This window comes from Halichoeres trimaculatus, unplaced genomic scaffold (assembly GCF_033239565.1).
Source record: "Halichoeres trimaculatus isolate MK-OKI-2021-1 unplaced genomic scaffold, fHalTri1.1 fHalTri1_scaffold_12, whole genome shotgun sequence".
Classification (NCBI taxonomy): Eukaryota; Metazoa; Chordata; class Actinopteri; order Labriformes; family Labridae; genus Halichoeres; species Halichoeres trimaculatus.
Window position 1 is genome coordinate 13783277 of NW_027437190.1, and position 17681 is coordinate 13800957.

General features: G+C 40.3%; 3 protein-coding genes across 3 annotated transcripts; all 3 read right to left on the reverse strand.

The window, feature by feature from the left end:
* Positions 1-25: 25 nt before the first annotated feature.
* Positions 26-1677, reverse strand: s100t (S100 calcium binding protein T). Its single transcript, XM_074682753.1, has 3 exons — positions 1624-1677; positions 596-758; positions 26-505 (listed from the first exon to the last, which is right to left on the reverse strand). The coding sequence occupies exons 2-3, from the start codon at positions 755-757 to the stop codon at positions 341-343; spliced, it is 327 nt and encodes a 108-aa protein (XP_074538854.1). The 5' UTR covers position 758; positions 1624-1677; the 3' UTR covers positions 26-340.
* Positions 1678-6000: 4323 nt separating this feature from the next.
* Positions 6001-12425, reverse strand: LOC141801161 (protein S100-A16). The gene is made up of 3 exons (XM_074684113.1): positions 12273-12425; positions 6563-6684; positions 6001-6414 (listed from the first exon to the last, which is right to left on the reverse strand). The coding sequence occupies exons 2-3, from the start codon at positions 6680-6682 to the stop codon at positions 6259-6261; spliced, it is 276 nt and encodes a 91-aa protein (XP_074540214.1). The 5' UTR covers positions 6683-6684; positions 12273-12425; the 3' UTR covers positions 6001-6258.
* A 917-nt stretch (positions 12426-13342) lies between these two features.
* Positions 13343-16035, reverse strand: LOC141801310 (protein S100-A11-like). The gene is made up of 2 exons (XM_074684305.1): positions 15907-16035; positions 13343-13477 (listed from the first exon to the last, which is right to left on the reverse strand). The coding sequence occupies exons 1-2, from the start codon at positions 16033-16035 to the stop codon at positions 13343-13345; spliced, it is 264 nt and encodes an 87-aa protein (XP_074540406.1).
* Positions 16036-17681: the final 1646 nt, after the last annotated feature.

Sequence of the window (17681 nt, forward strand, 5' to 3'; positions counted from 1 at the left end):
TCTTTCCAGGGAGAAATTCCTTCGCTTTGGTAAGTTACAAAACACAAAAGAAGAAAAAGAACCAGATAAGTATTCCCAGATTCAACCATGCCAAGTGCTGAAACTGACTGCAGCTCTCCAGCTTTCCACGTAGCAATAAAAACAGTTTGTGTTACACAGATTGGACAAACAAATACACAAACACTCAACATTTACTGCTGATGGAAAGACTTTTCAAATGTGTGTTTGTTTGTGCGCATGAATTCCACAACAGGAGCTCCATCTCCGCTGTTTTAGGCGTTTCCTCCCTGGAGCGTGTGTGTGAGTGTGAGTGTCGGCTGAGTGGATGCACAGGCTGTGTTCACTTCTTCTTCTCCGGCTTGTCGTTGTACTCCAGGAAGAAGTCGTTACAGGCCACTGTGAGAGCTCCCACCAGTATGATGAATTCGGTGAAATCTACCTCCCCATCGTTGTTGGAGTCCAGATCCCCCATGACCTTATCCACGGCCTCCTTATCCTGGGCGTTCTGAGTAAAGTAAAACAGAGAGGACAGTCTTTAATCTACTTCACATGTGTGTGACATGCATCTTAAGTAGCTGAGTGTTCATCTCCTTACCCCCAGGTAGTTGCCGAGCTCTGTGGTGAGCATCTCTTTGAGCTCGGCCCTGCTCAGTGTGTATTTGTCGCCCTCGTTTCCAGAGTACTTATGGAAGGTCTGGATCATGAGCTGCATGGCGTTCTCCAGGGTGGAGGCGTTCTCTGAGTTGGGCAAAGACATTCTGAAGGGAAGGAGGCAGAAAGTCAGTATCATGCTTGCAGCAGGAGTTTGCTCCAAATCAACACAGGTTAAAGCCTCTCAGTGCTCCCATTGTCTTATTTCTCAAAGCTGCTGATGCATGGGCAAGCACCCAAATAAAACGGACAGCTACAAACTTATTTACTATGCAGCATGTCAGCAGATCTATCCAGTGACACAAGAGGTATTTGGCAGATCGGAAACCCTGCAACCCTGCTCCTCCTCAGGAGTGTTTCCTTCCTGCCAGTAGTCCTGATAAGATTGTGCTGCTGATAAAGTGATCCTCTATCTGGTTGTCGCTTTGCCCTGTTGAGAGGACCTCTGGGAGTCAGGCACAGTCAGCGGCAGGACATGTGAGCCAGCTGATAAGAGTGAAACTCTAAGCTGATAAAACAGCCGAAGCAGCAGAAGAGGAGGAGGAGGAGGAGAGATGTAACCAGGACACACAGAGGCAACCTGATCTGGCTTTTACTTTAAGTCAGACCGGATGGGAGAAAACATGGGATACAGGTGTAGGTCCTTGCCTTTTTTAACCTACATCACCTCTGAACTGTGAGGAGTTTTCCTCGCCACAATCACATCTTAAATAACCTCAATGATGGCTTCCTGATTCTCATGACACAGACACAACAGACAGGATGTTTGACAAGCTCTGTGAAACATAAATGATGCTTCTTTAGCTTATCAGAGCAGAAAGAGAAAGATTTTTCTCTCTTTGTTGTCATTTTGCACAAACCAAAGGAGTTTTTACAGGCAGTCTTCGTACAGAATCCATCATACAATATCTGTATCTTTACTTTTAAAGATAAAAACACACAGACACAGCTGTCATGTCAATCATGTCTCACCTGAATGGAGGAGGAGGAGAGCTGGCCTGCTGGTCGGGGCTGTGAGAGAGGAGGCGAGAGCGACTGATGTGGAGGATGAGGAGGACAGCGGTCTTAAATACACCCCTCACTCCACCCGTCCCACCTCTGTCCCTCCTTCCACCTGTTGCTCACCACCCCTAAACCCCCAACCCCCAACATGCCCTCCTTTCCTTCTTCTCTGTTTACCCATCAGACACCTGCCATCCATCCAAACACACACACACACACACACACACACACACACACACACACACACACACACACACACACACACACACACACACACACACACACACACACACACAAACACACTGTCATATTGACAAATAACACTAATGGTACTGTAACTGCTGTGAGACATTAAGTAAATTGAAGAACCCTTAATTTGACCACAGGCACCACAGAAGCCCCTGGTGTCCTGTCAAAGTGCTTCTCAGATGACAGCATATATGCTTGTTAAGTAACTGCAGACTGCAGTGAAGATAAACTGAATCTTTAAGATATGTTTATACATTAAGGAGCTCGACTCACTGCCACCCTTTAACACAAGAAGTAACTTTGCTACAGCTTCATCATTATCAGCTTGACCTGTTGAGCAACTTTCCTCTCTTGTCATGCACTCGTCTTAAAGCAAGGAAGGACTGGTGAAATAAATACTGTGACATAAAAAAGTAGAAAGACTTAATATTCTTCAACAGGCACAGCTCTAAGCTGGTATGTGTGTTGGCATGTGTGTGTGTGTTGGCATGTGTGTGTGTTGGCGTGTGTGTGCAATGTGAACTGAATGAAGGGAAGGGTTGATCATGTGTAATACAGTATCAAATGGAGTAGCAGGGATGAATGGAGCCTTCACACCTGGCAGCCATGCAGAGAAACCCCAACACAAAGACTTGGTACTAAAAAAAACACAAAGGAAGACGCACACTTTCACTTGTGCTCTAGAAATCACCACATTAACACCAGGGATGGGTACCTTTCACATTTGGATCGATATGGTACCAATTTCTGTACTTTTTTGTGTTTATGTGGTAAAAAACATCAACTTATTTAATATTAAATTCTCATTTTTTCAGTTCATATTTTTAATCTTCAATATATAATATTTCAATGCTGTGTTCATGTCCAGAATGAAAAATCACCTGCTTTTCCACTCCCTCAGAGCCACAAGGATGTGTTTAGGTACCTAAGCATAGAACCTTTCGATTGTGAGTCGGTACCCCGTACTTTTGACAGATTTTGGTACCAATAAAAGTACCTGAATTTGGTAACCACCCCTAATTTACACACACAAGAATGTGTTTATTTTACTTCTGCAGCAGCAGAGTGAGTTAGGACAGCCCAGCCTGGAAGATGATGGAGCATGAATGACTCTTTCCAGATCAGTGGCTGATCACAAACACCCGATTTTAAATGGTTTTTAAGATGAAAGAAGCTGAATCTGACACCTGAATTCACTCACTTGTCAAACATTTGATTGCTCTCAGATTTAAGGTATATTGCATGTAGTCTGGATGATGGGGCCAAAGAAAGATGCACTTTTTTTTTTTTTTTACTTTTACTTTTCTTGATTTAGCTGGAAAAAGTTGTGAGCCTTAAAACATAAAATAATGGAAACACAAAGTATTGAATTTGCTGCTTGTTTTTTAATTACCACTGACTACATACACTTCAAATTCAAAATAAGCTTTATTGGCATGAATGTTAAAAAAAAACAAAAAAAACATTTATTTTCAAATAGAATGATAAAAAAAACCCACCAATAAACACATATTTGTATAAAAAAAGCAACATCAATCAAAGATTAATCAAATAATAAAAAAAGAAATAAAAAAAAAACTAACAATGACCTGTACTTACATGGACACAGATGTTTTTTTTTTTTTTTTTTTTTTTTTTTGTCAAATAAGATCTTATTAAGTGTCCTTTACAAAAACCTGTCTATCTGTGACAGATTCACCCAGAATCTTCTGGATCTGTTCCTCTTAAGGGAGATTAAGAATTTACATGGAGTAGTTTTAAACTTGACTCATTCTGTCAGCAACCTGCCATCATCATCCACAGCAAAAAGTCAGGCCACAGCAAGTATTTTCATCTTAGTTCCTGTCAGAAATGTCTCTGAGACCAAAGTTTTTTTTTGTCTGATAATGATTTTTTATTTCTCCTTACTACCTGGGATAAATCAGACCTCATAGTATAACAACTACTTTGGTACTACTTTGAAACTTGGTCTTTGTACAGGAAGTTACTGGGTATAAATATTATTAAGTCATAATTTACTTATTTTTTATTGGTTATGAGTGTTACTGTTCATAAATACACTGGTTTCATTCAGAAAATTTAAAGATGATTTTTATTATTCTCTTTTTTTACTTTGGGAGCTGCTATCGAAGCCTTTTGCAGATATTTTCGCCACCTTGTTTTTTCACTAAAATAGGTATAATGTGATATCAACAAAAGATGATGCCAGCAGTGTCCCTGAAAGTGTTTAAATAGGTTAAAAGTTTTAAACAATGAAGGGTCAAAGGTATTTTTTATACTTGTACATTTATTGTGATAAGACATAGAATTTTGAAAAATGCATTTGCTGTGTCTCCTTTGCAGGTGCTTCAGGAGAAAAAAAATGGTTAAACAGATGCAAAGAGTTTTTTTATGTGGAAAAAAATGTGAAACTAAGGCTGTCATTCAGCAATATTTAAGAAAAGGCACAAAGGACATCTGATCCAATTCATGTCTCTGTTTAGGTCATTAAAGTTTCACATGCTCAGTTTTCTTTAACCCTGAAAGCCACTTAGTTTCAAATTAACCTCCCTTTTAGCTATCATCATCTTGTTTATTTTACTATTATCATTATTTTTGCTTTAAAATTGTAATTGATTTATCAATATCAACAAAAGTTTGGCCTCACAAAGTTAAAGGCTCATAAATAAATCTAAAGCTCTTGTCATGAAGTCACAAGGTCACTGAACTGTAAACTTTCCTTCAAACTCATCCTTGGGTATTTTGTAATTTTGTAAACAAAGCATCTCCCAGAATCCAACATATCCATCAGGCTGAAAGTGATATGATGAGAAGAGTGAGAGAAATGTGGTGTGATCATGCTGAAGAAAGCAAAGACACATGCATGTCTCCATTATTGACATGAAACGTGTGTTTGAGCTGCCATCCTGTAAGTTCATCTTTGTGTTTATGTGTCATGGCGGTAGGATCATGTGTAAATGAATGGGCTTTGCATAGTGTATGTGCACCATATGTGTATAGTGTTGCAGAGTGGAGGAGGCTGCACAATAGGAAGTGAATACTGTATGTCAGGATCTGGTTGCAATAGTTGATGCATAGAAAGGCTGCTGGGTTTGAATGCTCGGGGATGTCACAGCTATATTTAGGTTGACGTTTCTGCTAGCTACGAGGAGCAGGTATCATTTGACTGTGACTGAGGGACAATGGCGAATCCTGTCAGGGAAACCTCCAGACTCACACTCAAGTTTGGATCTCAATGCTTAAAGCTACTGTGAGGTGGTTGTGAAACAGGCTCTTTATGACCTACTGAAGCAAACACATTTTTTTCTGTCCACTGATTCGTTTTCCTTATTATTACCTCTGCCAAGGGGGTTGTGTTTTTGGGAGAGTTTGTCTGTTTGTCAGTGAACAACATAACTCAAAAAGTAAAAAAAACAGATCTTGATGAAATTTTCAGGAAATGTTCAAAATGGGATAAGAAAGAAGTGATTCAATTTTGGAGGTGATCTGGATCACCGTCTGGATCCAGGGCTTTTTTAAAGGATTATTTATCATAGTGACACAGTACTGTTTTCACCATATGTGTATATAACTCCATGATAAATGGTCGGATTGCTTTGCAAAACAATACAAGACAAGGTCACCATAATTTCTGACAATCCAGATCCTGGCAATAATCTGGATACTAAGATCTGGAATATGGAATATGTATTGGGTCATCATCATTTCCAACACTGTCAGGAAACAAAATATTGTACAAACCTGCAACTTACACCAAATTGTAGCAGACAGTCTGCTGAAAGGGAGTATAACATTAAAGTAGGACTTAAATGTCACGTGACAATCACAATGTGCTTGACGGAGGTCTGTTTTTCTAGTTAGTGTCTGAAATTACTGGTGGGGGTAGGTGTCAGAGGAAATCCTTAACAATATGCTACAGCAACAATACTTTGTGTGTGATGCAATTGACTGTTTAAAAAGCAGGATATTATAATTCAAGTTGTCCGAAGTGGGCGCCAAAACAACACAATCTGAAAATTCCTCACAGGAGCTTTAAAAAACAAGTAAATCAAACAGAGATCACTGCTGTTTTGTTACATAAAATCTTTATTTTGAAAATACAGTAGGCATCCTCTGTATAAATGGTATAAAAAACAGCTCAGAGTCCTTCAATGTTTACCACAGTGGAGCTCAAAGACGGGACTAAAAAAGAGACTTGAAACAGGCATTAAAGTGAAAATTAGAGCAGGATACATCTGACGAATGATTATGGACTGTTGTTGCAAAATGTTTAAACTGTAATGGAGGATGCTACTCAGAAGGCATGTTAGAAAATAAAAAAGGACGTTGAGTTGTTGTCTGCAGGCTCTCGAGCATCTAGGAAGTATCCGGGTTTGAACCACACTTTTGCTGACTGACGGCGTTTGCCAAGTAACCAATCAGGGTGAGGTATTCCTGGAAGCTGACCTTGCCATCATTGTTCTCATCCAGCCCGCGCTGCATCTCTTTGACGGCTGAGGAAGAGTTTGTGTCCTAAACACGACAAGTGAGTCAGAAGCAGACAGGATCAGTTGTCATTAGTCGTGATTTTGCGGATCATGAGGAAAGAATTGACAGACCAAGTTGGATTTCTATGGAGAGAGAAAAGGGATGAAGAGTAGCAGAGAGTTTGGTTCCTTACCTCCATCATGGTGCCAAGCTGCTTCTTCACCATTTTTTGGAAGGCGCCCCCGCTCATGTTTTCCCCTCCCTTGGAAGAGGAAAGAAATGTGGTGACGATGCTCTTAATAGCTGACTCCATTTCTGCAGAGAGGGGCGGACAGAGATGGAAAAGGTTAACTGAATGTAGAGGGTAGCAGGAGGAGCAGATACAACCATATCTTAGACACTAGAGATCATGTTATTAGGCACAGTTTGCTTAACTTCTGTCAAGATGCAAATGCATACAGGTCCAGGGTGGGAAAAAGCCTTACTGGGAAGAAAAAGACTTTAGGCCAAAACCTTAAAATGCTTATTCCTCTGATCAAGAGGAGTTTCATTAAAAACTGTGCCCATATACTGTTAGCATTATGTGTTATTGGAAGACTCCAGTCAAAACCAACAAGTTCTACAAACTGTTGATTAACAAAGCAAAGGTGTCAAAGTTACTTTCTAAGCTACCTTTATCTACACTCTATTCTTCTGAACTACGGATGTTTGTCCTGTGAACACAAACATGAGAGTAGGTGAGACACCCAAATGATGTCAGCATACCCAAAAAAAAAAAAAAAGATGATGGGGAGGGAGGAAGGGAGGGAGGGAGGGGAGGCTGGAAGCACTCAGAGGTAAACAGAGTGAGAGGGAGAGAGGGAGATGGAAGGTTTTAGAGGAGGGGAGTCTCTGAGGTAAACACAATGGGCGCTGTGATCTCTGACAGAGGACATCTGATCCCCAGAAGCCAGCAGGAGGCCACAGGTTCAGATTACAGCCTACTGCCTGTCTGCTGCTGCTGCTGCTGCTGCTGCACACCTCTCCTCACACTGAAGGAATACACAACATCCTGTGGACGAGCACAGGGCAAATAAAAACAAAATCTTTGTACCATTTTTACACCACAAGCCATCTCCTCTCAAAATAAGACAGAAAGACAGCATGCACACTGACTCCGCTCATTCACTTAATATTGTTGAGAACAGCTTGTGAGCCTTTTCGCTGACCCAAAATGTCCCAGTAAGACAAGCGGAGGCGTGAATGATAAAATGAATGATGACAGAATTCCATTCAGCTGCTCCTGTGTCAGGCTCCAGGCGTTGGCTCGGTGTCACACTGTCATAACTTACTGAGAGACTTGAAAAAGAATGAAGCTATTGTTCATGTGGAACCTCTGCTGTATGTGCTCAGAGCAGGCAGCATGACTGCTGTGAAAACCAACACCAACAAGATGGAGTAATAATAACAACAATCATATATATTCAATATATATATATCATCAGAGAAGGTCACAAATCACAGATAAATTCTACTTTTTGATGTTACACTGCTACGCTGCAACAGTTGCATCAACAGATGCTTAAATTGTGTCACACATTTGCTGCTCACCTTCTACTCCACTTTAACACAGTCAGATTGAGCTATCCGCTTCATTCAGATCAATCTGTCTAAAGCTCAACGTGGAAAAACTGATTTTTGGCAGTTCCAGCCTCTGTCTAAGATATGAAGAATAGCAGATAGGCACACAAATGTAACATAAACATAAGCCACTTATAACATTCAAACATCACCTTCACCGAGTCCTCGACATTTTGATTGATTATTAATGTTGTTGACTGACTGCAGACATGAGGCTACAAATAAATTGCCTTTTGTGAGATAAATACCCCTGTCTGAACTGAATTGAACTGAACTGTTTTGAATTAAACTGAATTGAACTGAACAAAGTGTACAACTTGACAGCATTACTTAACGATACATGCTTGGGTCATGATGACAGTAGAGTCAGATGGCTGTCTTACTTAGGTGTGGTTCTGCCTAAGGTTTCTTCCTGCTACAAATTGTCATTATAACTTGCAAAATGCTGTTAAGTTCTCCACTTATGGTGGTTAAAGACAATATAAGACTTTATTTTTTTTTCTTCTCTTCTATGTTTTTAGGCCATGGCAGTTCTAGAGACCTGCCTATTTGGGGAAGCATCTGGAGATACCATCTGTTGTTGTTTACCAAACAACTAACGATTGGTGGTTTACTGTTTAAAAAACTAGTAAAGAACTTTTGGCTTGTGCCAATTTTCCAGGACAAAACTGATCTTGCTGATCTAGTTCATTAAAAAAAGAGTTGTGCCTTCAGCCCTAGAAATTATACCCTCATTACTTTTAATCTTAATCTTGCACTGAAAATGTAAAAACAGCTGTGTCTTTTGTAAGCTCATATGACAACAACTCCACAGCAGGATTGACAAGCATGCAAAATAACTATTTATAAACAATAAATCATGTTTCTGATGGTCTCTTTGGCTTGTTCAATCCTCAAGTGTTCAATCCTCAAGTGGCATTAGTATTGATTTCACTTCATTTCATTAACTGCGCAAAACTCCTCGCAGGAGCTTTAACCACAGGTTTCCGACTATATTTCAACACAGGAGTAAATACTCTTCGGTCTTTGCTCCCATTTAGCTTCCTGTTGTCTCAACAAACTGGATCTGGGAGGTATCTTGTCAGAGAAAACAAAAGAGGTGAATGAATGGTGGAGATACTTGAGTAGAGTGCATCGTGGTGCTAGGCTTCGCAGCAGGACTAACAGGGAGTATTGGAAATTACCAAGAGGCAGCGGAATAACCACGAGTCGACTAATGATGATAAGTGCCTGTGGCTGTGTTGAAACTGTAGAAGCTGGTAAATCTCCCATCTGACACAGATGTCACACCTCAATGCTCGTGCTACACACACATAAACATATAGAAAGCCACACACACACACTGTCCACACACATACCTCGAGAACAACAACACCAATTAGGACTTGTGTTGCATTAACCTAATTACTGGGTGACGGAGAACAGGCACCCAAACCCTGGATTCAGTTTCATGGCTGCAAATTATGCCAGCATCCATACGCATGCGCACACACAGGTGAGCCCACATACAAGTGGGCATCTATCATCAGCATGATGTTCATTATTATTTCAAAGGTTACTATAAATGTCCCAACACCTTCTGAGCATCCTCAACAAGCACAGATTGCTATCTGCAAGGGTGCAGAAAGATTAAAGCTTAGGAGTTTTTTTTTATAGGACATATATTAAAATGCCTGATAGAGAGTCCATCTGTTGTTTTATTACTGTCTCCTCTGAGTGACATGACATGAACATCAGGTTACGGTCAGAGCTGGAGACAAGGCCATGGATTTATAAATTTGTAAAAAGGAGCATGAAGCCTGTTTTTTCCCGATAAGGTGGCCTGACTGTGTGTGCTGAATACACATGGTGCTCTCCCAGCACATGAACTCCATTATGATTCACCACATGGAGACAGTTTTAATGACTCAGGGTCTGAGGAATACACATGGGAGGGTCAGTGCATTGTCTGATATGCATCACATATTCTTTTGGTTGTTCTGTTTTGGGGGAATTAAGACCCAAGTTAACCACAGAGTGTTTTTTCAAGTCCTAGAGTTTGAAACTACTTTGTAATTCTCAAGTGGCAAAGATAAGAGGAACAACTCAAAGAGATTAATATTTGATACTTTATCTTTGCTTTTTCTTACAGTCCTCCAAACATTTCTTGTCACCCCAATAAGATACTGATTTCCAAAATACCATAGACTGTAACAGCACAGCAAAATTCAGTTTGGATTTGTGAAAGTCGGTGTTTTACTGTTAAAAAACGGCTTCATGAATTTGGGAATCTTGAACCTCAGGCTTGTTATTTGTTGAATTGGTTTCTTTACTTTCCACAACTTCTTTGGCCTGATCTCTAGAAATATCTTTCCTTTTTTTCCTCCAACAGCTGTAATCATATGTGGAGCCAACACTGAAGGCCTGGCTAAGTAACTCAAGGGCTCAACATGGGTCATAGGTCAATGGGGGGTTCTTGAGAGGCTCAAAAAGGCCATGAAAGACAGAGTGTAATCCACTTGGGTCTAACCAGATCAAAATTTCTGCTGTTCAAAATAATGTCACAGTGATGTTTTTAGGGATGCACGATATTGGATTTTTGCCGATGTCCGATATATCGAAACCCCTTTTGGCCGATACCGATAATCACAAGTTTGTTTGTTTTTTTCACTGTAAAGAAAGCTAAGTCTATCCTGTAGTGGAATTTATATGTTACTCTAATTGTGACGCTCTTATTTGTTTAAGAAACACACATAAAACATGACAAAAAACATTTGATTTTACCATAAATAAGAAATGTATTATTTTTTCAAACTCAAGACATTCAGTATTGAAATACAGAAAAATAATTTCTTTAGATCACATGAACTTTAAATGTACGATGCATTTTTAAACATAACCAAGTTGCATTTGATTATTTTAGAGCTACTGTAACAACCTGGTGACAGACACAGAGCTCTGCAGTGCAAATAAATGAAGTGCTACATTTTATTTAAGGAGCTTATTTTTCAGATGGAAAATAACAATAATCATAACTGAATAGCACCTTATCGGCTGTGCCTATCGGCAGAAATTTTCCTATGTGCCGATACCGATAAATGTGTTTTTAAGCTTTTATCAGCCGATACCGATATTGTGCCGATAATATCGTGGATCCCTAATGTTTTTGGCTATGCTGGCCTGAGCACCAACTCAGGTAAAGCCCACTATGAGCCCATACCAGATCACAGCTCATTGAACCAGTATTGAGCCCTGATTGGATGGTTTAGTTTGGAATAAAAACTTATAAAGATAAATCAGCCAGTCACCATACAACACTGTGCTTTGTGTGTACTGCTGATATAAGAGTACAGCAGATGAAAAGGAAGCTCTTCACTGGCATGTTTGTAACCACAGCAGTACCACCCAGAATTAATCAAACAGTGTTCAGGCACCGGTGAGAGTTTCAGTGTGTTAAGTGTTGCAAGCGGCTTTTAGGTCTGACAAGTACAAACCAGTTAGAAGGTGAGTCAGGTAGGGCCACCCCTTATCACTGAAGTTAAGATAAATTTGTTTTATAAAAGTGTATATTTCACTAACATGACTGCCAGAGTCAGAGGTCAGTATATTTACTGACTCAGCCTGACAGATCATGAGCATTGATTAACTTCTGTGACCATGCGGATCAGCTCCACCCTGCTGGGTTTGTTTGAGCGAGGTGTGACTGACTCACATCCTCCATGTTACCTGTCATCACCCAGGTCGGCATATCTCCATCCGCGTCGTTAACTACACCAGGGTGAGGCTATACGAGTCCCGCCACCGGAGTCCTATCATATCGTTAATAATTCAGACCGATAAGAGTCAAATCTGATCGCGGCTGCAATAGTCGAGGTATGATAGCTCAACGAGGCGAAAACTTTGAGTCCGCTCAGATGCCAGAACAGGTCAGCGCCGTGCGTAACGGAGATGTCAGGAGCTTCCACATTTACATTCAGCCCGAACTAATCCTGACAATTTGTAGAGCGACTGGAGGCTGGGCTGACACACAGCAAATAAATAAGTAAACGTGACTCGAGACTCAGGTTTCCCTTGGAAGTGTAAAGGGATTGGGGTACGATTACCAAGAAGGAGAACCTGATCCCTGCGGCCACCAAGCTGGGGAATGACAATAGAGACGCTCGCTAATTTTGCAAAATTTATGACACAGTACTGGAAATAAGCTAAACTGACCGCATTAACAATAAGCTTGCTTTATCAAATACTAATACGTCAGAACAGAGAGGTTCAGAAAAATATGAAAAGTGAGGGAAAATCAGACTAACCGTTAGGAAAAGGCAACAAAAGGATTTCACAAGAGGCTGCTCTCCTTTCTCACAGATCCTCCTCTTCAGTCTCGAGCAAGATTAACCAGCAACACATATCTTTTCCGTGATTTAACTTCTCTCCTCAGCCAACCTTTTTTTTTTCATTGTCATAGGGCGTGTGCCTGGGAGAGGAGGAATGTGGAAAGAGGCGCAGCTTAAGCAACACGGCAGATTTTCAGCAACATTTTCTGACAAACTTTACTGCTGTTCAACAAACAAAGAACATTTGTTGTATTTTTAATTTCTAAACATCACCAAGTTTTCCGTTTACTTGTGGGGTTTATCTCCAACTTTTTTTTTTTTTTTTTTGCTAACACTCTCTCAACATGTAGCAACAAGCGCGCGCTCATGTCTTCAGCGCGCGTGTTCAAAGCTTTCCCAGCAGACAGATGTAGTCCTGCCACACCCTGAAACTTTAGTCACTTGTGTAAGAATGGAGGGACAGTGTTCACGAGAAAGAAAGCTTTAAACGGGACAATGAGAGGGACTGGGCATGAAAAACACACACTTCACCATTTATTCAACATTTAATTTCGAGAGTTAAAACTGCCAAAGCCACACCTCTGTTTGTGTCCTGAATGGAGGTGATAAACAGCACAGGGTGTAAGCTCCGAGAATAAGAAGAAGCCGAGAAATTAAAGAGCTTAAACACATTCTCAGTTTTCAGAAAACACATTCCCACTCTGCTACACCCTCGTGGACCTGTAAGCACAAGCAGCTGTGTGTGTGTGTGTGTGTGTGTGTGTGTGTGTGTGTGTGTGTGTGTGTGTGTGTGTGTGTGCTGGGAAGCAGCTAGGACTGGTTCTAATATTTCTGAAATAGTTTAACAGTATTCAGAGTGTGTGCCAGTTTGGCAGTTGCTGGGTGAGAAGAAGTGCAGACTGCTGATAAAAACACAGCACTATGCATCTGAAACAGACTTCAGGGTGTTTTCCATTTGGCTGTTTTCCAAATTGTTCTAACTGTATGGCACACAGACAAGTCAGAGACACACGCATGGAGCTGTAACAGAATATCTGAGGACACAGCTATTGGCTGAATCCTCCATGTCTGCTTGCAAGATGCCCAATCAGCTGCCAGAACTCCAGGAAGTTGAGTTCTCCATCATTGTTCACGTCCAATGAGCTCATGAGATGGTCAATGGCCTTGGGGTCGCCACTGTTCTGCAGGAAAACAGGAAGATAAAACATTAAATGCTGAGAAAACAGCTGTGACAGCCACTGTGCAGAAGCTATGATGTTAATAGTGATGTGTGAAGGAGATGAGACAGGAGCAAGCTGACACCACTGGCACGTACACCAGTGAACTGCTCATGCAACATCAGCAGAGGTGGTTTGGCACTGGGAGCTGTGGCTCTGTCGCCATCCAGTGGCCAGTGTGATTATTCTAACTACTCATACAGGCTGAAAATACATGGAATTTTCCACACTTGGAAAAGGCAGTGCCTTGTTTTTTGGAGCTGAGCCTCCAGAACTATAACTTTTACCATTGTTCTTTGGTTAAACTGCAGAGCACAGACAACACAACTGCTTCTGAAAAACACTAAATGGAAAACTTGGAGCGCTCTGAAGGGTGGTAACTCCTCTGTGATGACAAATCCATTGTTTGTGTGGAATGCATTAAAAATGGAGAAATTTCCTGTTCCACCATGAGGTGTAACCTCTCATTTCTGGTCAAATTCAAGGGCAGGAGAGGAAAGAGGGAAAAACCTTCCAAATGTTCTTTTTCGATGAGTTATTTGAAGCACACAGACCACATGCATTGTAATACTCCCACGTATAAGGGCAGAAGTAGCCTTGAAGACAAGTATGACTAACAGTTAATTATACGGTCACAGCAAAATGGCTCAATGTGGCATCCAGATGATAGCCATCACCATAACAATGCCTTCTCATGAGGGAGGATTTCCCCTCGGTTAACACTGAGTCAAAGCAAATTTGTCTTTTGTTCCTCCTGAACAATTTTTGATTGCAGGCAATTCTTCTAAACAGGTAGATATGAGTTCATGGTAAAACATGAAATCTAGGGATAAGGCTGATAATGCACATTTTCTTTTTGTTGCATTCTGCACAATAACTACTCTCATTACCAGACAAAGAGAGACAAGCCCTCTTTTCCCTCTTTAACCCTCTCTTAAGTTTCGAGTTCCTTGCCCAAAAGCCCATTAACTCCCACTAAAGATGAACACTCCCACAAATACAAACCTCAACGCTTTAAAAAGCTGAGTCATGTCACTGTTTACTAATGATTTGAAAAGAAGTGCACTTTTCTGGGACTATTTTCAGCTGTGGATAGACACACTTTTAGCAAACTAGTGAGATGCAGAACAGAAAGATGATAGGGAAAAATTAAAACCAGAGAAAACAAAGAAAAAGCAAAACTATACAGAACTCAAAGCTGAATGCAGGAAAGGTAAAGCATCCTCCAGCAATCACTGACCTCTATATATATTTTGATTGGAGGATCACATTAGGGAAGTCAGAATATGCTGAGTCAGAAAAATTAATCCTGTATTTTCATGTTAGAGCAACACCCCTGCTCCCTCTGGCTCTCTGTGCACCTGTGTCCTGGGTCATTTTCTGGTCAAATTCAGCCTCTTGCTGCAAACACACAGGGTTTCATAGCATCTGTTCATTTTTTTCTGATTCCCTTTTTCAGACTTTTAAACACTTTTATACATAGTAGAGTAACACATAGTGCTTTACATAGGAAAAATAATACTAATAAAAGCATACAATAACCCTCATCCCATCTCCCAGTCAGTTTAAAGTAAACAAGATGATATAACAAATAATGTTGTGGACAAACTGAGGAAACAATGAAGGTGGAATAAGATGCAACAATTTGAGCTATAAAGTAATTTTATATATGAGATAAATGTCATATATAATAAAATATAAAACTGCAACAAGAATGTAGTAGTAAAAGAGAATACGATGCTAAACAACAATTCACATGTATTAAACTGCTAATGAAAGACTGAATTAATTACAAAAAAATATCTTTATAATAAAAATAAAAAATAATTAATGTATCTATAATAGATTAAAATGGCATGAACTTAAGATGGATTCAAATGCAAACACAATTTAAAAAAAAACCAAGATAAACTCAGATAAAAACCAGACTTAAAAGGTAAGTCTTGAGTTCTATTTCAACAATATGTGACGGTCTTCAGGTAGGCCTTTCCACAGACGTGGGGTTCAGTACGAGAGAGCTGCCACACAGTGGGTCTGTGTTTCTAATTTTGGCACAAATACAAGACCGTGACCTGAAGACCTAAGGGCTCTCACGGACACATATGATAAAAGCAGGTCTGAGAAATATTTTTATATGGTTATAGGCCTTAGTTTTTATTTCTTTTTGTTTTGTATTTATAGAAGGCTGTGTGGTTTCCTTCTCATTGGCTCTAGCCACCTGCAATCCTGAACATCATAAGCGGTAGAAGATGAAACAAGATTTCCCTCTCCGCCAGATAAAAAAGATAAAAGATAAAAGATAAAAATGATGAAAAGATGGGCATACAATAAACATTTAACACTTCATATCACATCAGTACTGTTGCATTGTTTGTGAAATCTTCCATCTTTACCTTGACAAAATTTGGGAGCTGTGATTTAACCAGTCTGTGGAACTCATCCTTGCTCAGTGTGTCTGAGGAACCATCACTGCCAGCATACGCCTTAAACTGGGACACCAGCACCCCGATAGCAGACTCCATCACTGGTCAAGAGACGAACAGGTGAGATCTGTGATCAAGAGAGATAGAAAGTATTATATCACCATTTAACCTGACATACAGCAGGTTGAGGCTCAAACAGGAGAGACACTGCAGCACTTTTAATGAATTTATCTGCAACACAAGTCATGGACTCACCTTTTAGATGTGTTCAAATATGTAGTGAAGACAAGACTAACTGGTCTTTTTGTAGCTTGTCTCCTCTGGTGAAGAGGATAAATCATTCACTCATTTCTCTTTATCTAGTTACAGATTTTGTTGGGAGTACATCTTACGGTGCAACCAGTAGAATTTTAAACCAAACACTGCCACAGTTTTCCATGACATGATGGGAAATTTCAGCATGTAACATTTGTATGTGTCAGGAGTTAGACATTAGTAGATGAATCATCTCATTCCACCAACTCATACTGGCAAGCAGAGTTTAAACAGGTGAAACACACCACAGAGTGTGTGCACAAATAGTTTAATGTTTTACAAACTTCATGCCAATGTCTGGAAAACGCTGCTACATTTTTCCTCTGCTGTGTATGAGCATGAAACGGTGGGCAAAATGCTGCAGAGAGCAAAATGAGAGCAGTAAATCAGGCTTAATTATAAAGTCTGTGTAGCAAAAACTTTTGAGAACGAGGCACTTGGGTTTCAGCACAGAGAAGTCTTATTATTCAAGCAGAAGCTCAGACAGGATGTGCACAATTGGCATATTAAGGGGACAGTTAGTGCGAACAAGCACTGTGGCTTTATCATCCAAATAGCCTCCAATCTTGTTTTCTTGTCTAAGCCACACACACACACACACACACACACACACACACACACACACACACACACACACACACACACACACACACACACACACACACACACACACACACACACACACACACACACACACACACAAACACACACACAGATCTGCATCCCCTCACACCTGAAACAGCAGTCTACAGTTCTTCTCGTCTGTTCCCTGGGCCATCATTGAGGAAAAAGAGTAAAGCTTTAAACACGCAGTGGTGTACATGCCTTATGGAGGGACAGAGAAATCACACACAGTGGTGTATGAAATAAATGTTTTCCTCAGGTGGGTAGGTCCTAAATTACTTGTTATTAATTTTTTAAATATTCAAATAATTGATATTTTAAAACACTCCATTTCTTACATTCATGGATGGGTACCTTTCACATTTGAAACAATAACGGTACTGATGCCCGGTACCTGGCAATTGGTATTGGTACTTAACGGTACCAACTTTCAGTACTTTTTCAGTCGTGTAATAATAAAATCTCAAGGTTTTTCAATTGAACATATATGCTTTCATAAACCTGCAATGCCGTGTTCATGTCCTGTATGAAAAATCTCCAACTCTTCCACTCCCTCACAGTCACAAGGATGTGTTTAGGACCTAAACATGGCACCTTTTGATTTTATGTGAATCGCTACTCTGTACTACAGACAGAATTCGGTTAGTGCCTATAAAAGTTCCTAATTCGACACCAATTATGATTCTGCTGAAGTATCTCGTGTGGGATCGTAACAGGTTTTTATCACAAATCCATCACAGGACAAAGGGCTAAACAAGGACAATTCCCCAAGGCATTTCTGCAACACCACATTTGAAAAGAATGAG